Source organism: Bufo bufo, chromosome 10 (assembly GCF_905171765.1).
Source record: "Bufo bufo chromosome 10, aBufBuf1.1, whole genome shotgun sequence".
NCBI classification, from domain to species: Eukaryota; Metazoa; Chordata; class Amphibia; order Anura; family Bufonidae; genus Bufo; species Bufo bufo.
The window spans coordinates 18,024,164-18,051,332 of NC_053398.1; the positions used below are offsets into that span (position 1 = coordinate 18,024,164).

Below are 27,169 nucleotides of genomic sequence, written 5' to 3' on the forward strand. Positions count from 1 at the left end.
CCCATTCTATTCCCTCCCTACCCAGAACATATACTGCATGCTGTTCCTTCCTGTTCAGCCTCATATCTGCACATAACTCTCAGCTGTACATTCTGCATTTACACCCATATAGTAAATCTATTCCCCAGGCAGGCTTCTATCACAATCTTCAGGACAGCATCCTGTATTCATAAAAGCACAGTAGAAACCCAGCTCCGTTCTAGAAGTGCATCTCGCATGTAATCCATATTTATCTCTAATATATATAACACCCACTCCCTGCAGTCTGCTGTATTTTCAGGACACGTCACATATTTCCATGAATCATTAGATTATATTTTACTGATATCATGCATACATTTTTATCTTGCATGCGGTATTATATACTGCCCCGCCATCACTAAGTGTCCCATCTGCTTTACTTTACATTATATTGCAGCAGTGACTCATGACATGCGCAGCGTTACAGTGTATCCGAAGATCAGTGCCGGGCACCATTACATTGTACCGCACCCGCACAGCTCTGTCCTTTTATCACATTTATACACCCACGCAGTGCTTCAGAGCAACACACGGTTTTATTATTGTGCTCCATCTGAGACCCATGAGATAATCTGCCTTGGGCCACCCAGAGCCGCGCAAGAAACAGGCCGGCTTCATTCATGAATCGTCTCGTCGTATTCGCCGCTGTCTGAGCCAGATGACAAATTACATGTGAAGATGAAGCTTTTATAGGTCGCAGCGCTTCACATTGATTAATATCTTAACTGAAAGGCACATTGGTGATTCAGAAGTATTTACCTTAAAACACTTGCCGTTAATGTGTTCATAGCAGCCGTGTGTGATTGTAGAACAGAATTACCCAGTTTTAATTAAACCCCGATGCATAATTTAGAACGGTCCATTTGCGTGGGTTTGACTCATACTCACTGCTGGCGTTTTAACGCTTTCCGTCTTGGTAGGGGCTAATGCAAAGGGTTATGTACTCCATAGGAAAGGATGGCGCGTTTTAGAAAGAACATTCTTCAAGGGGTTCTCCGAGAGCTAAATATCAAACCTCTATCCTTGGGATAGGTCATCAGTATCAGATGGTCGCGGGTCCGATGACCAGAACCCAATGAAAGGGGCAGCTTTTTTTATAGTATAGGCGCACATGGACGTGATGTCACAGGCCAAGGAAGAGACCGGCAGGGCTATCCTGAGCGCGCAGCTCCTTTCACCAGCTGACTGGCGGGGATGCCAGGAGTCAGACCCAAACTGATATGGCATCAATGGCCTATCCTAAGGATACGCCATTAATTTTAGGGTACATGTGTCACGCAACTCCAAGTTGCTAAAAAGTCGTGCCACCGGCGACTTGCCATCAAGCGACTATTTTAGAGCCGTAATTTGGCTGTGAAAATACAAAGAGAAACCCGCATGCGACCTGCAACACAAAATACAGCATGTCTCGATTTTTTAAGTCACAGTTGCAGCATGTCGTATTGCAACACCATTGACAGGGGACCCCCGCCAATCATCTATTTGAGAAGGAATCGGCCCTTGAAGTAGTGACGTGGCCTTCTCTCAGTTTACTGAGCACAGTGCATTGTATACTGGCTGTGCTTGGTATCGCAGCTCATCCCTATTCACTTTTATAGGGCATGTGACTTTTGAACGTGATGTCACTGGCCTAATGACAGCTGTGATAAGGCTGTGGTGCTACTGCGAGCACAAGTACCTTCTCAAATAGCTGATCGGCGGGATCCCGACTGTTGCACCCCAATGGTCAGATACTGATGACCCATCCAGAGGATAGGTCATCAGCATAAAGATCTTGGAAAACCCCTTTAATCACATCCCGACCACCCATTGACTATAAACGTCCTTGGGCAGTCGGTTTATCTCTGAATGGACGTTCTGGAACGTCCATTCAGAGATCGCAGCTGCACGCTAATCGTGCAGCTGCTGAGCGGGGTGCCCACTGTCAGTGACAGCAGGGCACCACAGAGAGAAGGCAGGGACCGTTCCTGGGTATCCCTGCCTTCTAGATCGCTGTATATGCAGGTCAGGAAGCGCTATGCCGCTTCCTGGCCTGGCCCGGTGGTCATGTGATCGCCGGGGCCGAGTGAGTGCAGGAGCTGTCGGGTCTTCCATAGATCTCGATCAGCCCTGCACTGGGGCTGTACAGCGCTGTATTATGCTGTAGAGTGTTTTTGAGAAAAAAAAGTTTCAGAAAAGATAAAATAGACATATTTTAGACATATTTGGTATCACCGCGTCCGCAACGACCGGCTCTATAATAATATCATATGATCTACCCCATCAGGTGAACGCCGTAAAAAAAAATATATAAACATTGCGCAAAAACAGATTTTTTTAGTGAGCTCACCTCCCAAAAAACATAATGTTAATCAATCAAAAAGTCGTATGTACCCCAAAATGGTAACAATAAAAACATCACCTCATCCCGCAAAAAATGAGTCCCCATAGCCAGAAAAACAAAAAAGTATGGCTCTATGAAAATTGAAACACAAAAACATGATTTTTTTTCTAAAAATGCTCTTATTGTGTAAAATGTTAAAAAAAATCTATAAAAAAAATAGACAAATTTGGTATCGCCGCGTCCGTAACAATTGGTTCTACAAAAATACCCCATCAAGTGAACGGTGTAAAAAATAAAAATATATAGAAAAATGACACCACACAGCTTTTTTTTGTGACTTCACCTCCCAAATGTGAGATGAGATAAATGAGATAAAAACCGACAAGAAAGCCAAATGTACCCCAAAATGGTGCCAATAAAAACTACAGCTTGTCTCGCACAAAATAAGCCCTCATGCAGCTCATTCAACAAAAAATAAAAAGTTATTGCTCTTAAAAACCATGACAGAAAATTCCATGTTAGAAAATCCAGATGCCGCTCCCCCCTTCTGAACCCTGGCATATCTCCAAATAACAGTTTACAACCACAATTGTGGTGTTACTGTATAAAGGAGAAAGTGGGTAGCAAATTAGGAGGGGATAGTCTCCTGTTATCTGTTGTGAAAAAGAAAGTTTGGGCCTAAAGCGCCATTTTCTTGTAAAAAAAAAAAACACCCAAGTATTAAAAATTTTATGAAACACCTTTTGAGTGAAGTGTTCGCTACACCCCTTAAAATTTCCTTGGGTGGTGTAGTTTACAAAATGTGGTCTCTTTTTGGGGGTTTCCACTATGGGGGTACCTCAGGGCCTCTTCAAATGCAACATGGTGCCCAAAGACCATTCCAGCAAAATCTGCCCTCCAAAAGCGATATGGCGCTCCTTGCCTTCTGTGCCCTGTCGTGTGCCCAAACAGAGGTATACGACCACATATGGGGTGTTTCTGCAAACTGCAGAATCAAGGTATTAAATGTTGAAGTTTGTTTTGTTGTTAACCCTTGATGTGTTCCAGGAAAAAAATTATAAAAATGGAAAATCTGCCCAAAAAAAGTGACATTTTGAAATCTTACCTCTATTTTGCTATAATTCCTGTGGAATACCTAAAGGGTTAACAATATTTCTAAAAAACTGTTTTGAATAGTTTGAGGGGTGTCATTTCTAAAATAGGGTCATGTATGGGTTGGTTCTATTATGTAGGCCCCACAAAGTGACTTTAGAACTGAACTAGTCCTTAAAAAAGTTGACTGTGGAAATTTTCTAAACCTTCTAGCGCCCTAAAAAAATAAAATCACATTACTAAAATGATGCCAACATAAATGTTAATTAATAGATATTTTATGAGGCATCACTATCTGTCTTAAAAGCAGAGAGATTCAAATTTAGAAAACAGTGAATTTTTCAAATTTTCAAAAAAAATATTAAAGTAAGACATATTGACTCAAATTTACCATTAACATGAAGTACAATGTGTCACGAGAAAACCATCTCTGAATGGCTTGGATAAGTAAAATCATTCCAAAGTTATTACCACATAAAGTGACCCATGTCCGATTAGCAAAATTAGGCCTGGTCAGGAAGGGGGTAAATGACCCGGTCTGGAAGTGGTTAAGGAAGTCCCATAACTGCAAAAAGAGAGCTGCGCATGTGAGACCTGCTCTCCTTTCACCACAGCACGCAACTGGGTCATGTTCTTGAGATAGGACTATCGAATATTTATAGCATATCCTGTGAAAATGTCATAAATATTCAGGTGCGAATACCTGTTTAAAAACATTATCCCAACTGTGACACAGTGAAGGGTATGGTCTGGGAAAACAGGTATTTGATTTAAGAACTGGTAATTTGCCTCTTTACTGCGTCCGCTTACCCTGTCTACCAGAGCGAATCCCCACACAACATATACCTTAAAGTGTGCCGTTGTTTCCTATCCAGTACACTTAAAAGCCCACCTGTATCCTCTGCTTTAGTAAGTACTTCTATTCCCCATAAACTACCACTTCTAGGCTAGAGCAAATGTTTCTTAAAACTTTGTGTTATGCGATTCCTCTTTTATCCTCTTGGCAGTGTATAAACAAGGATATTCTCCATAGAAATTGCCACTACACTCTCTGACGTCATATCCCCTTCTAGGGTTTACCTGCACATGGCACTTTTGGCCATCCAGCTCTGCAGGGAACTGAAGCCCGCCCCAGCCATGATGTCATTATCTAGCATAGGGTGTTGGCCCCCTCCTGTCTTACCATTTATACACCCGCTGTCCTCTTACCGCATTTTTTCATGTAACACATTTTTACTTAACTATATCAATAGTTATATCAATAATCTTTACTATTTTAGTATGGCTGTATAGCCGACCCGGACGGCTCTTACTTGGAGTAGGCAAAGTACTGGGTGGGTGACTACTCCCCACGTTCCAGGCCGGGTCTAGACTGGCCTATAAAAAACCCAGCCAGTAGTATCAGCTGGAAGTGGAGCTCTGGCAATCGCTGGTGTGAGAACTGAGCTCTGTGCTGGGCTGGAAAGCTGAGACCTGTGTCTTGGAAGAGCAGGCCACCTAAAACCTGCATTTGGACTGCTGGTGGCAGAACCGCCGACAAGGTGACGTTTTTTTTTATGCACGAACTTTCTACTCAGTGTGAAGAAACGCCAACCTTGCAAAGAGTGTTTTTGTTTGATCTTATGTGTGAATAAACAAGGACATTTGAATTACAAACTTGTACTTTGCCTCTGTACTGCACCTGCTTATCCCAACTACTAGAGCGAATCCCCACACTGGTTACAGCCAGGGCTGTGTTATAAGGAGGACAGTCCCCGGGGGCATCCAACCATACTCCTCACAGCAACTGGGCACTGTATTCTAAACATTGTTTTAAGCACTGTTATGCAGGCAGTGTGTGGCACCGTTATTAGCGCTTTGTGGCATTATTAGTTATTTTATTTGGCCATTGCGGCATTATTTTGTGAGTTATATGATCATATTATTTGGATCCTGCATGGTACTGTTGTTTGTGCACTTGATGGTAGTGTGTAATGTTTTAATATATAGTAGCTGTGTAGCTTTTTTTAAAATCTTTGACTTGTAGCATTGTTTTTCTAGACTACACTGAAGTTAAAATGATCAAGTTAAAAGCAAGTATGGTGGTCATGGAGCACATTTACTCATAAGGAGTGATAATGTGAAGAAAAGTTCCTGTATTCCTCATTGTCAAGCCCCCTAGGGGTCAATGGAGGCTGTTCAGGGAAAGAGATGTCAGATTCCAGATACAAGCAGTGATTAAGAGGGGAGAGAAAACAGATAAGGAGCAGTAAGAAAATTTCCTGTATTTCCTTTGTACCCTCTCTGACCCCCGAGGTCACTAGAGGTTATAGAAGGCTGTAGAAGGGGAGAGATTTCAGTACCAGACTGTAATTGGTAAAAGGGGTGATGACATGAAGAAAAGTTCCTGTGTCACTAGAGGTTGTACAGTGGAGCGATGATAGTAAATTGCTGGGACCTTTTATCCTGATGTCACCTGCAGCTTCTTCCCTACCTCACAGACCCTGAACCAGCTCCTTGACTTCAAATGATTGCCGCTCCCCAAACATCGTACCTGGAATAATGAGTATCATTTGAATGCTAAGATACCACTACCTAATCTAAGTACTGTATTTTCTTTCTGTGGCAACCATTTAAAGTCATGATGTATTACACAGATCTGTGACAGTAAAAAAGATAATCTGTTAATATATGCGACTATGGCAAAGGGATTTTTTTTTCCCACGACTCCTGTTGGCCTTTTCGTTGTTTTTTTCCCTGATACTGATTAGGGATGTCAAGATCTGTACGTGTGGGCAGAGTTGACAAAGACAGATGTCACAGACTTCACCAGTTTAAAAGTCAAAATCAGTTTTTTTTTTTGTTGATCCAAAACAAAAATAGCGGCATGAAAGTTAAAGGGGTTGGCCAGTTTCCTGTATTGATGACCTATCCTGAGGATAGGTCATCAATATCATATCCACGGGGGTCTGACTTCTGCGGCGAGCAGGTGTAATTGCAGCTCCTCCTTCCCATTCACTTCATTTAGAAGGAGAGGACACAGCTCTCTCTAGATCGGAGCCCGCAAAGTGAAAGAAGAGTGGACCGTGCATGCGCGCCCACCCTCCATTTCAATGGGACTTCCGAAAATAGCTGAGCTCTGGCTCGGCTATTTCTGTCAGCCCCATAGAAGCGATTGGAGCAGTGGCTGCAGTTGTGTGGCTCACTTCCCGTTAATTTCCATGAGACGCCCAAAAATAGATGAGTGCGATGCTCGTCTATTTTCAGAAGTCCAATGGAAATGAAAGGAGGATGACCGCGCATGCACGGTCCTCTCTCCTTCACTTTATGCACTCCGTTCTAGAGATCTGGGACCCGAACCTATCAGACTTTGGAGTCCTATCCTAGTGATATGCCACCAATCAGTGATGAGCGGCCGAGGCAATATTTGAATTTGCAATATTTTGGCGAATATCCGTCATATATTTGCGAATTCAAAAATTCGTGATCTCCAGTCATTATTTTCGCAATAAAATTTGCGATCAACACTACTCCTATAGGCAACTTTCCTATTGGTTGCTAGGGATCTTGCTAAGTGCCGATATTCGCAATAAATTCGCGATTAGAATATTTGTGAATACGAATATATAGCACTATATTCTAAATATTTGCGAATTCTGGAAGTGGCGATATTCGCGATTAAAATTCGCGATTCGAATATTCGCGCTCAACACTACCACCATTGTATGAGATGGGCCAACGCCTTTAGTTCTTAACCTTGATCAATCCACAAAACATAGATCCACAGGAACATTTGCAAAACAAAGCACCTGTCCGTCTGGGCGCAAACTAAACAGCAGTTTTCCTCAGCCAGCAGGTAATGCAGCTTTCATTGTTGGGCAATCAATGAGCCTTTCAGACCTCTTTTTATCCATACAGTAATGAGCCCAGCAGCTACACCTGGGTTTGCCTTGCACTAGGGAAAAGTGTAATACTGGAGTGGGGAGGGAATGGCAATCCCCACTGCCAACACCTACCAGCCATTCTATAAAAAATGTTGTCCATTAATGAATTTGAACAAAGTGCTGAAACAACCCAGCTTTCTGGACTCTTTTTACCTCACCCATCTGAGCATTCTGGGTGAGAGATGCACCCCCTCCAGTACTTTACCAGCTGCTGTGTTACATGAGGCCAGTCACCACTATTGTGCATGCATGATAGGTTAGGTTCTACACGGCACGTATGGGGGAACTGAGCTGTATCTACCGTACAGATCGCATTGACAATCATATACTCCCAGCCCCTGGTTAATGCTTGTTCGCCATCTGCATGACTATACCAGCGAGCACAAACAAGCCCTTAGTACAGGAAATTAATTGGGCAGCAAGATGGGTCTGTCATCTGTCATATGTTCCATTCTCCATAATTGCTGCACATGATTGTCCAGATAGAGGGCACCTATGGGATGCGCGGCGCATTACTGTAAAGTAGTAGCCTGGGACCAGAAGAATAATAGAATATCTGCACCGAAGCCTAATTTGGCTTTAGATTGGCTAAGTTGCATTGGACACGGAATACTTCCAATGTTATAACAGAGCGGGCCGTGTTCTGTACTTTATATCCACCGGGTGGGGGAGGGATGCATCCTTGTCCTGATGGATGTATTTGCTCTGGCACTCTTTTTCTCCAGCAGGTTCACGTCTGCTGCCCTTTGTCGTGTAGCATTTTGTTTACAGATTTGTTTCGCTGCGTGGACTCGTGGCGCCATTATGTTATTGCTCTCAAGCATAAGAGACTTGTCCAAGACGCACGTGCTGGAGGGCCGGGGTTATCGATGGCTGCGCTTGCATTCGGAGGGTTTGACACAAACAAAGGATCATCCCTCGTAGTAGGAGGAAACTTGATTTCCCTGTAAAGCTCTTGTCTATAATGTGTATGGGTGCACGATTTAAGCCTCATGCAGACGTCAGTGTTTCACGGACTTGTACTGTTACATGTTCTCCATGGACAGCACACATCCCCATTCATTTTAATGTGTGTGTTCACACATCAGTGTTTCAGGTCCAGAGATCTCCACATTCGCTGCTGGGGTGGGGGGGGGGGGGGGGGGGGGGTCCTTTCTGCTGCAGCTCTCTCCCTATAGCTGCCACAGCTTCTAATCGAACACGTGGCTGGTGACAGTTCAAGATTTAAATTGAGCACGTTCGACCAGCTCAGTGAGACGGACAAAAAAAATGAGGAAAAGAACAAACAGCAGGTGGCGTCATACAGATACGTTTTAATGAATAGCTCACTGGCTGTACTACATTTTAAATTAGATATAATTACAAAAGTATTCAGATCCAGGTGCTGGTTTGAAAACTGTAGAATATTCTTTTGTGACGCAATCCCTTTAACGATGGAAGTGAATACCTCATTTTTCAGTTTATATAGACGTATAAAATATGGAGGGTGCAGCAGTAGCTGTAACCTGGGCCCCTCTGCCACATGATAGCAGTATGAAGCCTCATTCACACGTCAGTGTTTCACGGACGTGTGCTGTACGTGTTCTCCACAGACCGCACACGTCCCCATTCATTTTAATGTGTGCATTCAGATATCAGTGTTTTAGCACGGTCCGTGGGTCAGTGTTTTTAGCACGGATGCATGCTTTATTTTGTCCGTGTTCACGGATCCATCACGTCCATTATATTCAATGGGCTCGTGAAAACCACGGATGCCATTCGTGTTGCATCTGTGTTTCACAGATCATTAAGAAATGCTTGGAAAATTATTTTTCAGCTGTTCAGTGTCAGTGAAACACGGGTGTAACACGGACAGCAAAAAACGGACACACGGATCCTTCACGGACAGCTTCACTTATGCATGCATCACTGACCACCTGCTCACGGATTTGAGCATGGACACGGACGTGTGAATGCGGCTTTATAAATGACAAATAGGGTTCTTGTTCCAGAATTTGCCTATAGACCCAAGAGCACGGAATTGACCCCCAGTTTGGATCTCTGATTATGAGTGTGGAGAGACGCTGACGTGGTGGTTACAGTTGCAACTTTACTGGCCCTGAAGAGTATTGCACATGTGTCTACAGAGCCAATACTAATATTATGGCCCCATGCATATAGCACAGACTTATGCACATGGAGGCTGTAGATGTGGAGGCTGTGGATGACCTCTGTGGTCCACAGGACCATGCTCCTCCTGGAACCATAGGTCTAGAGCTGCTCTCCCCTGGAAGATTCAGTCTGACAGAAAAACACTGATTTGTGCCTCCGATTTCATACATTACAGTGAGGATCCATATACTTGTCTGAGGTTCATATTACAGTGTTAGGAAGCTATAATATGGCCACATACATTAGGTTGACGACATTTGTTGCAGTAATGTCGCGCAACATATTTTATAATGCTAGTCTATGGTGTCGCACTGCGACACAACAGTAGCAAAAAACCCATCCAAGATGCATGTCGCACTGTGACACCATAGACTAGCATTATAAAACATGTCCCGCAACATTACGGCAAAATGAAAGCTGCACGACATATGTTGCAGTGTGGTTGTACCCTCTATGTTGCATGACTTATTGTCGCAAGACTGTATCCATTCACTGACAGCAAGCAGAGGGGAAAAAAACATTGGGGAGAATTGAAATGCAAAGGATGGGGGGGCTGGAGGAATTTAGCAAGCTCTGTACTCCAGAATTTTGGCTTCAAGAAATTGCAAAATAGGAATTTGCGACTTATTGAGTTTATTTGCGCACCCAACAATTGCAACATTTTACATTTTTACACCAGTTTTGTAAAGGGAGTGGGAAGGGGGTGTGGTGAACTATACTAAATTATGAATTTATTCCGATTTATCAACTCCAACTTTCTTATTTTTTTTTAAGTTCCAAAAAAGGGCACAATCTTACTCCATTGAAGGGGTAGCATCGAAAAACTGGAGTAACATCTCTAGAGAATTAGGTCTTGTTTCAAGATGCGCAAATTTATCATCAGGCGACATTTGATCAATTTGGCGCAAATTATGTCATCACAGAGAAACGGACTTTACTGCCCCAAAGTGTATAAGAAAATGGCTGAATTTTTCAGTGCTTCAGTTAATCTTTCTATGTACTGTACATAAAACTGGAGACACTTTTAACCCCTTCCTGAAAGTTTTACGTTTCATTTTTCGTCCCCAACATAGATAAAGGAGGGCTGTTTTTGTAGCAGTGGAATGTTTTATTTTGTTGTTACGATGTTCACTCTGTGGTGAAAACGACACAATAATGGGTCAGCACGATTACGGCGATGCCACTTTTTTTTTTTTTATATATTTTACAACTTTTGTTTAAATAAATAGTTTTGCCATATTCTGACACCCAAAGAACTGCAAACAGAATTTTTTACAACATTCATTATGCAGGATAAATGCAATGATATTTTATTATTCTTTTTATTTTTTTTTCTTATTTTTTTTTTGTTGTTGCTTGCATTTTTAAGTGATAAATGGAAAGGCAGGGTTGGACTTTTAATGTTTGTAGGAAGGGTTTTATATTTTTAAAACATTATTTATTTTTTTCATGACTGTTTTGGTCATCCTTGTAGGGGACTTGAATGTGAGATCGCGTGTACAATACACTGCAGTACTACTGCATTTCCATGTATTGGGTCTGTGACATCATTCAATTACAATTATTATAATTTAACTGTATCTAGATGCTCAGGACATGAATGTACGGTAGTTGTGGCAGGGGTGGTTTTTTTAAGACCAACATACTGCCCCCTACCAGCCAAAAAATGCCATTACAGCCCTGACGCTTCATCCTAGATTCAGCACAGTGATCCCCACTAGATCGGAAATCTGCATCTCATCTTTAGCATAGTGACCCCCCACCCCGCTGATACAGAAACAAACGTATACAGACCCCACCCTTCAGCACAACAGAGACATCATTATTAGGGCTAAAGCACACGAACGTATTTTCTTTGTGTCCGTTTCAGGTTTTTTTTGCGGACCATATGTGGAACCATTAATTTCAATGGGTCTGCAAAAAGAACGGATGTTACTCCGTGTGCATTAGGTATGTCTATATTTCCGTTCAGCAAAAAAAATAGAACATTTTACATTTTCCGCATCACGGACGAAGATGGGACTGTTCTATTAAGGCCTCTTTCACACTACCGTATGGCTATTTTAGTGTTTTGCGGTCCGTTTTTCACGGATCCGTTGTTCTGTTTTTTTGTTTCCGTTGTGTTTCCGTTTCCGTTCCATTTTTCCGTTCCGTTTTTCCGTATGGCATATACAGTATACAGTAATTACATAGAAAAAATTGGGCTGGGCATAACATTTTCAATAGATGGTTCCGCAAAAACGGAACGGATACGGAAGACATACGGATGCATTTCCGTATGTGTTTCGTTTTTTTTTGCGGACCCATTGACTTGAATGGAGCCACGGAACGTGATTTGCGGGCAATAATAGGACATGTTCTATCTTTCCACGGAACGGAAATACGGAAACGGAATGCATACGGAGTACATTCCGTTTTTTTGCGGAACCATTGAAATGAATGGTTCCGTATACGGAATGCAAAAAACGGCCCGCAAAACGGGGAAAAAAGAACGGTAGTGTGAAAGAGGCCTAAGGGCCAGCTGTTCCGTTCCACAAAATGCGGAATGCACACGGACGTCATCCGTATTTTTTGCAGACCGCAGAATACATACGGTCGAGTGCATGAGCCCTTGGGGGATGAGCGAACTTCTGTTTTAGAAGTTCGTGTTCTGGTTCCAATTACAACAGAATTGCGTTATGGATCCCATGACCACAGACCATAAGTTATGCTCCGTGGTCACGGGATCCATAACGCAATTCTGCGGTATCCCAAACGCGAACTTGTAAAACAGAAGTTTGCTCATCCCTAATCATTATCTGTGGACACATTCAGCATCAAATGCAGTGACCCAATGGATCACTGCTAAAGGTTAAAGGGATATTCGGGTTTTTATTTAAAAATTATTTAAATTTATATGTTTTTGTAATAGGAAATTATACAATGTTCAAATATATTTGCATTAAAAATTTTGCTTAAATGCCTTCTTATATCAACTTGTTGACCTCTATCTGTACAGTAGAATGGTATAGCTCATGTATATGTCAGTCCTGTGTAATGTATCCGTGGTCTCACTGAATTATGGCATCAGTCATGTGACACCCCACTGACATTCAATAAGCAGCAGTGTGGCATAACATACATATACTGGGTCAGCACACTGGACACAACCATGGGATAACTGCATAGGGACTAATGATGGAAACTAGGGATGAGCGAACTTGTGTTTTAAAGTTCGGCGTACAAGGTATGGGTTCGGGTTATCTAAGAATTCCGTTATAGCCTCATAACTTATGGTCCGTAGTGGCAGAATCCATAACGGAATTTTTAGAAACCCTGAACCTTGTAAGCTGAACTTGAAACACAAGTTCGCTCGTCCCTAGTAGAAACCATTGCGGCTATTACAACAACTACTTCACAAGTTCCATGTTGTGATTTAATGCTAAAAGCGCTTCTCTCTGCATGATGTATTCCAAATGGTTGTGTATGGACATACAACAGTTAACACTGGCAGTCTTGGTTAGGTTGCCCTGTAGACCAGCTGGTTTGGCCTGCTGTGGTTAGTTTGTGAGTCTTAGCTGAGCAGAACTAGGGACAAGACCTGCATGTGTGAGCTCCTGCCAAGTAGGCCCAAAGAGAAGCCTCGTCCAGGAAACACCATTCCTGAGAACAACTTAACTGAGAGACTAACCCCTGAGAGAGAGAGAGTAAGTACCTCTCGTTTATGGTAATAAGACTACTGCTTGTGGAAAGGGTTAATTGCCTTCAACACCCACTACACTTTAAAACGAACTGGCCATCTGAATGTAAGATCTGCACCCGGCAAACCAAGAACTGCAGAAAGAGTTAATGAGAACTGAATTGCACGCCTGTGGTTATTTTGGAAGATTGCAATGTGTGTTTATCATGAGACTCAGGGAGGACTACTACTACCATCATTGTTGTTGCCTATACAGAATTATTGGAAGATCCCAACTGTCCCTTTTGCTGCTGTACAAGCTACTACTCCCATTATCTATTCAGACTTTATTGCAACCCAATGGGCCAGGTCATTGACTCCATTAACCTTTCGCTGCCCCTGCGCTGTCCTCCTGCCTTGCACCCTGCCAACCATACACCATCAAGGGCACCCCATCTATCACCAGGCGGGAGTTCTCAGGGTGTTCCCTGAAGGAAGAAAGGGTGCACCCTCCATTCACTGTTGCACGGCCCCAGCTAGCACCAGAGTTTGGACAGCCACCGTGAACTACTCCCACCACCGTATTTCTAAGGCCTCTTGCACCCGACCGTATGTATTTTGCGGTCCGCAAAAAACTGATCCGCAACTTCTCCCACTCCCATCCTCCTCACAGCACTCCCCCTGTGGGTTGCTGCACATATGACCACACCACCACTACAACGGTTTTTTACCTCCCACTGACACTGTTTCTAAGGCCTCTTGCACACGACCGTATGTATTTTGCGGTCTGCAAAAAACGGATCCGCAAAAAATACGGATTACGTCCGTGTGCATTCCGTATTTTGTGGAACGAAACAGCTGGCCCCTAATAGAACAGTACTATCATTGTCCGTAATGCGGACAATAATAGGACATGTTTTTTTTTTTTTTTTTTGCAGAACGGAAATACGGAAACGGAATGCCTTCAGTTTTTTTTTTTTTGCTGACCAATTGAAATGAATGGTTCCGTATACGGTGCGCAAAAAACCCAAAATGGAAACCTTATTTACGTTTGTGTGCAAGAGGCCTAAGAATGCAGAAAGGTCACGTTCCTCCTCTAACCTTTGTGACCTATAAGCAGTGTCAGACTGGGGTACATTAGGCCCACCTGGGGAGTTGGTTTGAGGGCCCACCTTCCCTTTATTCCACACATTTTATATGGGTTGAACAAAAATTATTCTGATTATTTAAAGAGATCTGGAGCGCCCATTGACTGACCATAGGTCTGCATTTATCTCTGCAAGGACCGTTCCTGCAGGGTCCGCGCCGACCTAGATGAGCTCTGCAGTGAGGCCCCGGAGGCTTTATTCCCCTGCAGAGGGGGCTCATGTGTCAGGGCCAGCTACAGGAGAAATCAGCAATAAAAGGGCAAATATTAAACATTTAAACCTCCCTTTTATACAAAAAATATGAACAAAATATAAACATAGTTTGATACATCAAAAAATGTCCAAAATGTTTCAATATAGTTATTTATCTGGCACAGTAAACTCCATAAAAAAATTGAAAGCACAATGCCTCCTTCCAAAAATGAAATACAAGTGATCAAAAAGTCTTACAGTATCTACCCCCACAATGGTACGAATAAAAACTACTGCTCCAACCTCAAAAAAAAGAAAACGTTTTTAATTTTTCAAAGGCAATGAAACATAACAATAGCTATGTAAATCTGGTCATTGTACTGGCCCAAAGAATAAAGTTAACCCAAAAAACACTGACATAATTGAATGTTTTTTCTTCCGTTCCAAAAATAAATATTTTTTATGTTTTGCAATGCTTCATATCAAACATTTAAGGGTGGTTTCACACTAAGGGGGTCATTTATTATCGTTTTTACGCCACTTTTAGGCATATTTATGTTGCCGATTTTGACGCAATGGTGTTTTGCTGCAAAATTTGCGACTTCCCCGCTCATGCCACTTTTGCTAAGTGGTGAAGGAAGAGGGCGGACCGGCAGGCACGTCTCATTCATTCTTTTCCACGCCAGTTTTTGTCGTGGAAAAGTATCTTAATCTAAAAGAGAATTAAGTTTCTTGGCGTTTTTATTTTTTGTCTTTTGGCATATTCTCTGGGAGTGGCGTTTTTCCAGCATTTTCCTATACACTTGTCTACGAAGAAAAGTCTGGAAAAAAAAAAATAAGTTTAATGTTTTGGCTTTGGGGGATTAAAGGGAATCTGTCACCTGGTTTGACCATATTAAACTGTCACCATTGCCATGTTTAATAAAATACCTGATTTCCTGCAGTGGTTTTCTTTCTTCTTTTCATGCTTTCATTTTGTTAAAAAAGCGCTGAGTTGCCCACAGGAACCAATCAGATTCCACCTTTCATTTTTCAGAGCTCCTTTAAACGGGTTTTCTAGGATTCTGATACTGATGACCTATTCTCGGGGTCTTATAGCCGGGACCCCCGCCGATCAGCTGTTTGAGAAGGCATCGCCGTTCACTTCTCATGGCACAGCCAATATACAATGTATGGCGCTGTGCTTGGTGAACTGAGAGAAGGCATCGGTACCTTCTCAAACAGCTGATTGGCGGGGGTCCCAGGTGTCGGAAACCCCCCACCGATCCGATTCTGATGACCTATCCTGAGGATAGGTCATCAGTATCAAAATCCAGGAAAACCCCTTTAAAAGAGCTCTGACAAATGAAAGGTGAAATCTCATCGGTTGTTATGGGCAACTAAGCCAGTTTCCTTTGCACCCCTTTTGGCTTATCAACGTCACATGCCCAGGAGAGCACGTGTGCCCCATTTAAACAAGTGGCATTGTATAAGTGTGTCTCAATCCTGGCAAAGCTGGGCGTCACCTCCTTTTCACTCCACTTTTTCCAAAGTGACATGCATGGGGCAGAAACACAAAAAATGACTAAATGGTTACTAAATTCATTATGTTGCCCAGCAGATAGTTGCCGGTACATTGTAACAAATGGGTAATTCATTAAATTGGTCATCCAATGTCATATAGTTCTTTAAATACCCCACCCAGTAGGAACCCACCTCATCTACCTACTGCTTACTGATGGTCAGTTTCAGCTCAGTGGGTCCTCCGCTATCTACACTTCACTTCGGTACTGTATTTCAAGTCCCATCTGAGCTTTTGCAACTTTTAGGAACTCAAAGCAGAAAAAAACTCCCCAAGTTATTGCAGTTTGATTTTCATGGGTTTAATCTCACGGTCCAGGAGTGGTGGAGCACTCCTCTGTATTCGCGTGAGCGTGCAGCAGTCGCATCATCATCATCACACCATTTCTTCTTTGCCCCAGTGATGTCACTCGTCCCTGAGCCAGTACTAACCATGATGCCCAGTGCTGCCCATGGACCCGTTTCTAGCACTGCTGTCGTTTCTAAATCGGCTCAAACGTCACACTTCACCTCCCTAAATGAGTGGGGTCATATGAGGTAAAGGGAGGCAATCTGCAGCAGCAGCAGCACCAGCCTGGCACCTAACCTGGGGCGGACGCCCGCAATGCAAGGATTTTCCTTCTTAGAGCTGATCCTTAGCCCCCATCTTCGTGTTTCCTACAGTAACGTAAGACTTCTGCATTGCAATTTGTAGCGATGGGGATAATCTCTGCTCCTGGACGATTCTCAAGCCACTGTAAGACAGCAGGCACACAGCCTTGCTAGAGGCGTACAGTGTATCTGATGCTCTTTCTTATTATTATTTTTTCTCCCTAAGGGGTTAATTCTGGTGCAAGGCAGCCGTCGTAATGTAGGTAGCTGTAAGGTAGCGATCATTAGAGGTTGGGATTATCTTTGTCATGGATGCGCCCCCCCCTTGTTCTGCATCCTCCTGGGAATAGAGCCGTACCCTGCTCTACTATCGAGATGATGCAGTTTTCCTGACACCGGGGAAATTTGCACTGGATGACGCGGAGCTACACGTTGCTAGCATTCCTGGCAGTCACATGATCATGTGGGATCCTTCCAGCATGCAACATTTATTAAGGCTAGAAATGGGGGTTTGATGCAAGGCTCTCTCCTGTGACTTCATATGTGCCTTTAGCTGGCTTGGACTGGAAGCAAAACCACAACAAAAAAAAAATCCAATCTGTTTTCATGATGCCACCTGATTTTTGGTTGTGTGCTGCTGGATTTTGGAAGAGGACCCTGGTGGATCCATAGCCGAAGAGTTTATTAAGGGATCCTTCTTCAGTTCTTGTTGGTAGTTTCTCCCTGGCACACAGCTGACATGATCACACGCTTCCCCAGCCATTTGTACATAGGAAGAATCAGCATGCCGGTTTTCTACCTCTGTCTGCTGCAGGCTCTCCTCCTCCCCTCACATCTTTTGCATTCTGCCATGTAGTAGTGGACCTGCCGGGTTATTATTTTTTATTTTTTTCCATGTTTTCTTTATTTTTTTATTTTTTCTTTCTTTTTTTTTTTTTTGCATATTCTTTCTTTGGTTTTGATGCCACGCTTGGCACCTGCAATACCATCTGATTAATTGGGTTTGACAATGATGATGATGAACATGCATTCTCGGAGAGCGATTGCAGCCGTGATGATGAGAGGCTGTAATAATGGTCGTTATGCTCGAAATTCTCCCCACAGTGACTGCATTATCGAAGAGAAGACCGTGGTTCTGCAGAAAAAGGATAATGAAGGCTTCGGATTCGTACTCAGAGGGGCAAAAGGTAAGAGCCGTCTGTACCAATGTCAGGTAATGCGTGTGTGTGGTTTTTTTTCCCCCCTCGTTTTTTTTTCTCTCGTGTGTTTTTGTGCATGCTTGAAATTTAACGGGAATCGTTCCTGGTACTCTCAGTTGCTAGACAACACCGTTCTCCCCCCTGCTTCTTCGCTCCACACCTCATGCTCACATATTTAACCATCCTTCATCCTCATGCAACCTGAGATAAACATGCAAAACTTTTGCAGGCATCAATTAACCATCAAAGTGTTTGTAGCTCGGCTGCCCCTCAAAGGGTTAACGCAGGCAGCAGACGCCGCTTGCTTGACATACAAATAATGCGTGCCCTGCTATTTCCACTGTGCTGCCCACACAATAGCACCGACAGGTGTGAGGAGTGGCGGTATTAAAAGGTGTAGAGCGATTGCCTGCAATAAGTTGCACGAGTTTCTTGGCACGCCGCCCCCCAATTTATTCTCTCTATACGTGTTGCTCTGGACACATTTTGACCCTATACAGCACCCCTTATAGCTCGCCTATAGGGCAAAGCCGTGCAATTTAGCATATTGCGTCTATTTAAAGGCTCGCCCTCCATTATAGTGTCCCCTTGGTGCTGCTGACTGCCGTCATCCACAGGTTCCACCCCTTATCTGACAAGACTTGGGGATTTGAGAAGAGAAGATGCTCTGGGCCCATCACATGACATTATGCAAATACCATTGGCTTGTTCCAGCTGCCGGGGGGGGGGGGGGGGGGGGGGTTGGGTTATAACTGTAAATTTGGAACAACCAAATAAAGTTGTGAAGGGCGGTAGGGGGTTCTGTGCTTTGCATTTGATGATAATTTGGTTGACAACTGTAAAAGCCCCTGCTGTGGATTTGGGGTCAGCTGTGCTTGAATTATGCAAAGCAATGCTAAGTAGCAGAAATGAGGGGCATTTATGAGGGCAGGCGCCAAGGGGATATGTGTTGTCGTCGCAGGTGTAGCAGTGCAGGTGGTGGGCGGCAAGGGGCGAACTGATCCATCGGGTGTATGGTCCAATAGGTGAATCCTAGGTAAGAAATGTCAGGGTGCATTAAAGAGGGAGCCGTCTGCTCTCCTGACGTGGCCATTTTAGTAACTACTTGCATTCCCCATAAAATCGCAATTCTGGAGCATCTGTTCTTATAAATCTGCATTGTGCCTTTCCCCTGTTATTCCATCTAGAAAGTTGTGAATAAAGGTGTTACCATGTTCCTTGCCAAAGAGGCGTGTCCCTACACAGCCTGACACTGATTGGACAGCGTTAGAGTGTGCAGTGACACCTGATAACACCCGGTTGGCAGTTTATTCCAAATTTTGTAGTAGGAGTAAGGGAGGAACGGAACAACACAGTTCTGAGAAAGGGTGCTGCCGAATTGTTATATAAAGGGGAATAGGATTATTTACTAGAACCGACATGTCAGGAGAGGCAAGTCCACAGATCTCACAGGAAGGTAGAATCCAGTTAATTTTTGTAGGGGGATCTCATATCACCAGTTATGACTCCTGCATCTTCCTGTCTTAGATAATAAACTCAGTAATGTGTACCTACAGTACAGACCAAAAGTTTGGACACACCTTCTCATTCAAAGAGTTTTCTTTATTTTCATGACTATGAAAATTGTAGATTCACACTGAAGGCATCAAAACTATGAATTAACACATGTGGAATTATATACATAACAAACAAGTGTGAAACAACTGAAAATATGTCATATTCTAGGTTCTTCAAAGTAGCCACCTTTTGCTTTGATTACTGCTTTGCACACTCTTGGCATTCTCTTGATGAGCTTCAAGAGGTAGTCCCCTGAAATGGTCTTCACTTCACAGGTGTGCCCTGTCAGGTTTAATAAGTGGGATTTCTTGCCTTATAAATGGGGTTAGGACCATTAGTGGCGTTGAGGAGAAGTCAGGTGGATACACAGCTGATAGTCCTACTGAATAGACTGTTAGAATTTGTATTATGGCAAGAAAAAAGCAGCTAAGTAAAGAAAAACGAGTGGCCATCATTACTTTAAGAAATGAAGGTCAGTCAGTCAGCCGAAAAATTGGGCAAACTTTGAAATTAAGGGCTATTTGACCATGAAGGAGAGTGATGGGGTGCTGCGCCAGATGACCTGGCCTCCACAGTCACCGGACCTGAACCCAATCGGGATGGTTTGGGGTGAGCTGGACCGCAGAGTGAAGGCAAAAGGGCCAACAAGTGCTAAGCCTCTCGCGGAACTCCTTCAAGACTGTTGGAAGACCATTTCAGGGGACTACCTCTTGAAGCTCTTTAAGAGAATGCCAAGAGTGTGCAAAGCAGTAATCAAAGCAAAAGGTGGCTACTTTGAAGAACCTAGAATATGACACATTTTCAGTTGTTTCACACTTGTTTGTTATGTATATAATTCCACATGTGGTAATTTATAGTTTTGATGCCTTCATAGTCATGAAAATAAAGAAAACTCTTTGAATGAGACGGTGTGTCCAAACTTTTGGTCTGTACTGTACCTGTGTATATAATATATAGCACATACAGTTGTATAGCCTGTGGCAACAAATCTTTTTAGGGTATTTTGGTGCAAATCCCTGGGTTAAAATGGGTTCTCCGATATCAGAAAACCTGGGTGCAGAAAAGAAAAAAAACACCTGCCTCAGCTGCTTCCGTTCCAGTGCCGAGTTTCCTTCTCCTCCGATCCCACTGGACCATAATTGTGAAGTGTTGTCTACACACGGATGTCACTGCTGCCGACCAATCAGTGGCCTCAATGGTGATATGTTCATTCAAGGCATTCAACCATCGCTGAGGGCATTGACGCCAGTAGCTTTGGCATGTGTGTAGATCCCAATCATGCTTCCGATCCAGCAGGGCCTGGAAGCAAAGGAGAAGGGAGACCGGTGCTGGAACAGGAGCATTTGTGAGGATTGAGTCCCATGTTTTTTTTTTAATCGCTGCACCCTGGCTGTCCATATCAAATGGAGTTCCTGGTCTCGGAAAGAGAACCTTTTGGTTTTTGTCATCTATACGCAAGTGTGGTTGGGTGCAGCATTAGGAGAATCACAGGGAACCTAGACAGTCACTTCTCCATCCCTTAGGTTACCTTCTCCATTAGTCCACGAAATGTCACCTGCACTCCTGATCTATAATGGTGCCTTGTGGAGGGCTCCTTTACCCTCTCCGTTAGTTCTCTGGCTTCTAAGAAGTCTGCTCCATCTCCATCCAAGGTGAACGAGATCTATAACTACAGATACTAGCTAACTCATGTTATGCACTGGTAAAATGACCATGATCATGGCGGCTCCCCATTTTGATCGGCATGTCAAGGGTTTCCTCAGGATAAGGGTAAAAGTGCATCACACATGTCCATTCAGGAAAGTGTTATAGGATGGGCAAAAGTTGCCATTGTCCAGGTGTACTGCCGACTATAGAAAAGTTTTAATACGAGGCAGAATGGGTGATCAGGCAGAGTTTGGGCCGAGTCTCCTGTCTCTTTGCTCCTACAGTAGCTTGTGTCCTGGAATATATGAGCTTCACAACCTCCTCACTTGTCGATATATTGTGGACGTGTTGGATGAAACTTGAGGTTCACACTACTGTTTTATATTTTTTTTCCCATCCTTCAGCGGATACTCCTATTGAGGAATTTAACCCTACACCAGCCTTTCCTGCTCTGCAGTACCTTGAATCTGTGGATGAGGATGGAGTGGCTTGGCAAGCCGGCCTGAGGACTGGAGACTTCCTGATAGAGGTAGGACGTGATTCTCGTAATGTATTCAGTGCGGTGATGCTTTATATTATGCCAAATTGCCTTATTTTATGCTCTGGGCATGTTGTGCAAGGAGAATGTGCCTACATCTTGTGGTTTGCTTATATTTAATCCTGCGAGGGTACATACACGTGGCTTGTTCTTCGGATGTTTTAGGGCTCACTGAACCTGTTCTGATGTTTTAAGGGTTCACTGGACCTGTTCTTCTGATGTTTTTAGGGTTCACGTGGTCTGTTCTTCAGATGTTTCTAAGGTTCACCGGACCTGTTCTGATGTTTTTAGGGTTCACTGGACCTGTTCTTCTGATGTTTTTAGGGTTCACGTGGTCTGTTCTTCTGATGTTTTTAGGGTTTACTGGACCTGTTCTTCTGATGTTTTTAGGGTTCACTGGACCTGTTCTGATGTTTTTAGGGTTCACTGGACCTGTTATTATGTTTTTAGGGTTCACTGGACCTGTTCTGATGTTTTTAGGGTTTACTGGACCTGTTCTTCTGATGTTTTTAGGGTTCACGTGGTCTGTTCTTCTGATGTTTAGTGTTCACGTGGTCTATTCTTCAGATGTTTTTAGGGTTCACTGGACCTGTTCTTCTGATGTTTTTAGGGTTCACTGGATCTGTTCTTCTGATGTTTTTAGGGTTCACTGGACCTGTTCTTCTGATGTTTTTAGGGTTCACTGGACCTGTTCTGATGTTTTTAGGGTTCACTGGACCTGTTCTTCTGATGTGATTAATTAGCAGCCTGTTCCAGATTGGAGAAAGTAAGGTTTTGCACATGTAGGTTACATATGCGTGTCTTTCTATTTATGTTGAGAATATGAAATTGTACTTATACAGAGGAACATTTGATGCATTTTTAATCTACTTCCACCTTCATCTTTTAGAATCAGAACCAGATCCTTGGAAAAAGTAAAAAAAAAAAAATAGCTACTTCTACTGCTACCTCTTGTAAAATACTCTGTGCTGCTTAGGGAAACAAAATTTGCCTACCTGTCATCCACTTGATAAACTCTTTTTTGAAGCAGAATAATGCACACAACCGTATCCGTTTTGCAGTTCGCAAATCCCGGATCCACAAAACATGGATACTGGCAAAGTGCTTGCCTCCATTTCTTTTTATTTTATGACTACAGCCAGAAGGACTGTATAAAAAGTTGCACATCCAATATATGTAAAATATATCAATCTTTATTTAGCACAATATAAAAATATTGTATATAATAGAAACCTTATGTAGGACTAGATATGTTCTTATATAAGTGTGTGGAAACTGGTCCAAAACGTGGACAATCCTAAATGGCCGGACAACCCACAATAAACAGAGAGGCATACAAACTGTGCTGGAACATGACATCTAATGTAAAACTAATCCAGTGATGTAAAAAATAGGCATCCAGGTCCTAGTAAGCCTGCGTTTGTCAGTAAGGCCTCTTGCACACGAATATTTTTTTTTTCCATTTCGTTTTTTTTGCATTCCTTATACGGAACCATTCATTTCAATGGATCCGCAAAAAAAAATTTAAGGTACTCCGTATGCCTTCCGTTTCCATATTTCTGTTTTTCCGTTCCGTTCAAAGATAGAACATGTCCTATTATTGTCCGCATTATGGCTCGTTCACACGAAAGTGTGAAGCCCGTGCCTGTGCTGTGGACTGCAAATTGCGGTCCGCAATGCACGGGCATCGTCCGTGGGGCAGGCACATGGGGATCGCAGACCCATTCACTTGAATGGGTCCGTGATCCTTCCATTCCGCAAAAAAGATAGAGCAAGTTCTATCTTTTTGCGGTGCAAAAGCACGGAACGGAACCCCAGAAAGCACTCTGTCATCCTTTTTTTTGTTTATTTTTTGCGGATCCACAATTTGCGGACCGCAAAACACATACGGTCGTGTGCATGTAGCCAAACGGACAAAGATAGTACTGTTCTATCAGGGGCCAGCTTTTCCGTTACGCAAAAAACGGAAATGCCTAAGGCCTCTTGCACACGACCGTATGGCTTTTTCAGTATTTTGCGGTCCGCAAAAAATACAAATGAAGTTTGTGTGCATTCCGATTTTTGCGGAACAGAAAAGCTGGCCCCTGATAGAACAGTACTATCCTTGTCCGTTATGCGGAAATACGGAAACGGAAGGTATACGGAGTACCTTTGTTTTGTTTTTTGCGGATCCATTGAAATGAATGGGTCCGTATACGGAAAGCAAAAAACGGAACGGAAACTGAAAAAATAAACGTTTGTGTGCAACCTAATGCTGTCGTGTCTTCAAAGCAACTTCATCTGACGCCCATTCAGTTTATCAGATAATTAATGACGAGTTTTCTCCGTGATGTGCTCACTGACGGTGTCTATTAATTAGATGAATTGCTTGTCTCAGTGAGTGGCGTGTCAGCAGACCCAGGTTCACGCTGTTGAATTCTTTGGGATAGACTGTAGTAAAGTTCTGCACAGAGCTATCGTATACAGTACGTGGATTATATTGGAGTTATATTTTGTGGCTCTGTTGGACATTGATATCTGTTGCACTTTAAAGGGGTCCTCTCACTTTAGCAGGTGGCATTTATCATGTAGAGAAAGTTAATACAAGTCACTTACTAATGTATTGTGATTCTCCACATTGCCTCCTTTGCTGGCTGGTTGCATTTTCCCATCACATTATACACTGCTCGTTTCCACGGGTTATGACCACCCTGCAATCATCAGCAGTGGTCGTGCTTGCACACTGTAGGAAAAAGTGCTGCGTCCCTGGTGGCAGGGGCCATGGGATCGCACATGCGCAGCATCTCACATCCCTGCCACCTGTGTGCCGCACTGGTGGTCTTATCCCCTGGAAAGGAGCAGTGTATAATGTGATGGAAAAATGAATGAAGCCAGCAAAGGAGACAATATGGACAATCACAATACATTAGTAAGTGCCTTGTATTAACTTTCTCTATATGCTAAGTGCCATTTGATGAAGTGAGACAACCCCTTTAAGTAACACTGCAGGGAGAACTGACACGTTATGCCTAGTGCAGGGCCTGCAGGGTTGGAACATGGCACAGAAATTCCAAGAGCACCAAAGAGAAGATCCCTGTGTCCCTCAGGCCCTGCACTAGGTCTAACGCATCAGTTTGTGTGGACTGCACCTTTAGGCCTCTTTCACACGGGCGTTGCGGGAAAATGTGCGGGTGCGTTACAGGAACACCCGCGATTTTTCCGCGCGAGTGCAAAACATTGTAATGCGTTTTGCACTCGCGTGAGAAAAATCGCGCATGTTTGGTACCCAAACCCGAACTTCTTCACAGAAGTTCAGGCTTGGGATCGGTGTTCTGTAGATTGTATTATTTCCCCTTATAACATGGTTATAAGGGAAAATAATAGCATTCTGAATACAGAATGCATAGTAAAATAGCGCTGGAGGGGTTAAAAAAATAATAATAATAATTTAACTCACCTTACCTCTTTCACACTTGCGTTGTTGGGATCCGGCATGCACTTCCGTTGCCGGAGGTGCCTGCCGGATCCGGAAAAACGCAAGTGTACTGAAAGCATTTGAAGACGGAACCGTCTTCCAAATGCTTTCAGTGTTACTATGGCACCCAGGACGCTATTAAAGTCCTGGTTGCCATAGTAGGAGCGGGGGAGCGGTATACTTACAGTCCGTGCGGCTCCCGGGGCGCTCCAGAATGACGTCAGAGCGCCCCATGCGCATGGATGACGTGATCCATGTGCTTGGGGCGCCCTGACGTCACTCTGGAGCGCCCGGGGAGCCGCACGGACGGTAAGTACACTGCTCCCCCGCTCCCCACTACACTTACCATGGCTGTCAGGACTTTAGCGTCCCGGCAGCCATGGTAACCACTCTGAAAAAGCTAAATGTCGGCTCCGGCAATGCGCCGAAACGACGTTTAGCTTAAGGCCGGATCCGGATAAATGCCTTCCAATGGGCATTAATTCCGGATCCGGCCTTGCGGCAAGTGTTCCGGATTTTTGGCCGGAGCAAAAAGCGCAGCATGCTGCGGTATTTTCTCCGGCCAACAAACGTTCCGTACCTGAACTGAAGACATCCTGATGCATCCTGAACGGATTACTCTCCATTCAGAATGCATTAGGATAATCCTGATCAGGATTCTTCCGGCATAGAGCCCCGACGACGGAACTCTATGCCGGAAGACAATAACGCAGGTGTGAAAGAGCCCAATCCACTTGATCGCGCAGCCGGCATCTCTTCTGTCTTCTTTCTTTGCTGTGTGCAGGAACCGGACCTTTGACGTCACTCCGGTCATCACATGGTCCATCACATGATCCATCAACATGGTAAAAGATCATGTGATGGACCATGTGATGACCGGAGTGACGTGACCACAGGTCCTGTTGCTGCACACAGCAAAGAAAGAAGACAGAAGAGATGCCAGGCTGCGCGATCAAGTGGATTAAGGTGAGTTAAATTATTTTATTTTTATTTTTTTTACCCCTCCAGCGCTATTGTACTATGCCTTCTGTATTCAGAATGCTATTATTTTCCCTTATAACCATGTTGTAAGGGAAAATAATAATGATCGGGTCTCCATCCCGATCGTCTCCTAGCAACCGTGTGTGAAAATCGCACCGCATCCGCACTTGCTTGCGGATGCTTGCGATTTTCACGCAACCCCATTCATTTCTATGGGGCCTGCGTTACGTAAAAAAACGCACAAAATAGAGCATGCTGCGATTTTCACGCAACGCACAAGTGATGCGTGAAAATCACCGCTCATGTGAACAGCCCCATAGAAATGAATAGGTCGGGATTCAGTGTGGGTGCAATGCGTTCAACTCACGCATCGCATCCGTGCGAAATACTCGCCCATGTGAAAGGGGCCTTAGACTATTAGAGGAATATTTTTAAATTGCATGTGCAGAGTTATGACATTTAGCCCCCTTTACACGGGCGAGTTTTCCGCGCGGGTGCAATGCGTGAGGTGAACGCATTGCACCCGCACTGAATCCGGACCCATTCATTTTTATGGGGCTGTGCACATGAGCGGTAATTTTCACGCATCACTTGTGCGTTGCGTGAAAATCGCAGCAAGCTCTATTTTGTGCGTTTTTCACGCAACGCAGGCCCCATAGAAGTGAATGGGGCTGCGTGAAAATCGCAAGCATCCGCAAGCAAGTGCGGATGCGGTGCGATTTTAGCGCACGGTTGCTAGGAGACGATCGGGATGGAGACCCGATCATTATTATTTTCCCTTATAACATGGTTATAAGGGAAAATAATAGCATTCTGAATACAGAATGCTAAGTAAAATAGGGCTGGAGGGGTTAAAAAAATAATAATAATAATTTAACTCACCTTAATCCACTTGTTCGCGCAGCCGGCATCTCTTCTGTCTTCATCTGTGAGGAAAAGGACCTTTGATGACGTCACTACGCTCATCACATGGTCCATCACATGATCCATCACCACGGTGTATTCAAAATGCTATTATTTTCCCTTATAACCATGTTATAAGGGAAAATAATACAATCTACACAACCTTGAACCCAAACCTGAACTTCTGTGAAGAAGTTCGGGTCTGGGTACCACAGTCAGTTTTTTATCACG

General features: G+C 43.6%; 1 protein-coding gene across 3 annotated transcripts in view; it reads left to right on the plus strand.

Annotated features, from left to right (window-relative positions):
- Positions 1-27,169, plus strand: part of SHANK2 (SH3 and multiple ankyrin repeat domains 2) — a 514,254-nt gene that overhangs the window by 336,543 nt on the left and 150,542 nt on the right. For all 3 annotated transcript variants that reach the window (XM_040409073.1, XM_040409075.1, XM_040409074.1), the window contains exons 15-16: positions 17,764-17,846; positions 21,467-21,591. In XM_040409073.1, coding sequence (XP_040265007.1) covers positions 17,764-17,846; positions 21,467-21,591 — 208 coding nt within the window. The remainder of the gene's footprint in view (positions 1-17,763; positions 17,847-21,466; positions 21,592-27,169) is intronic.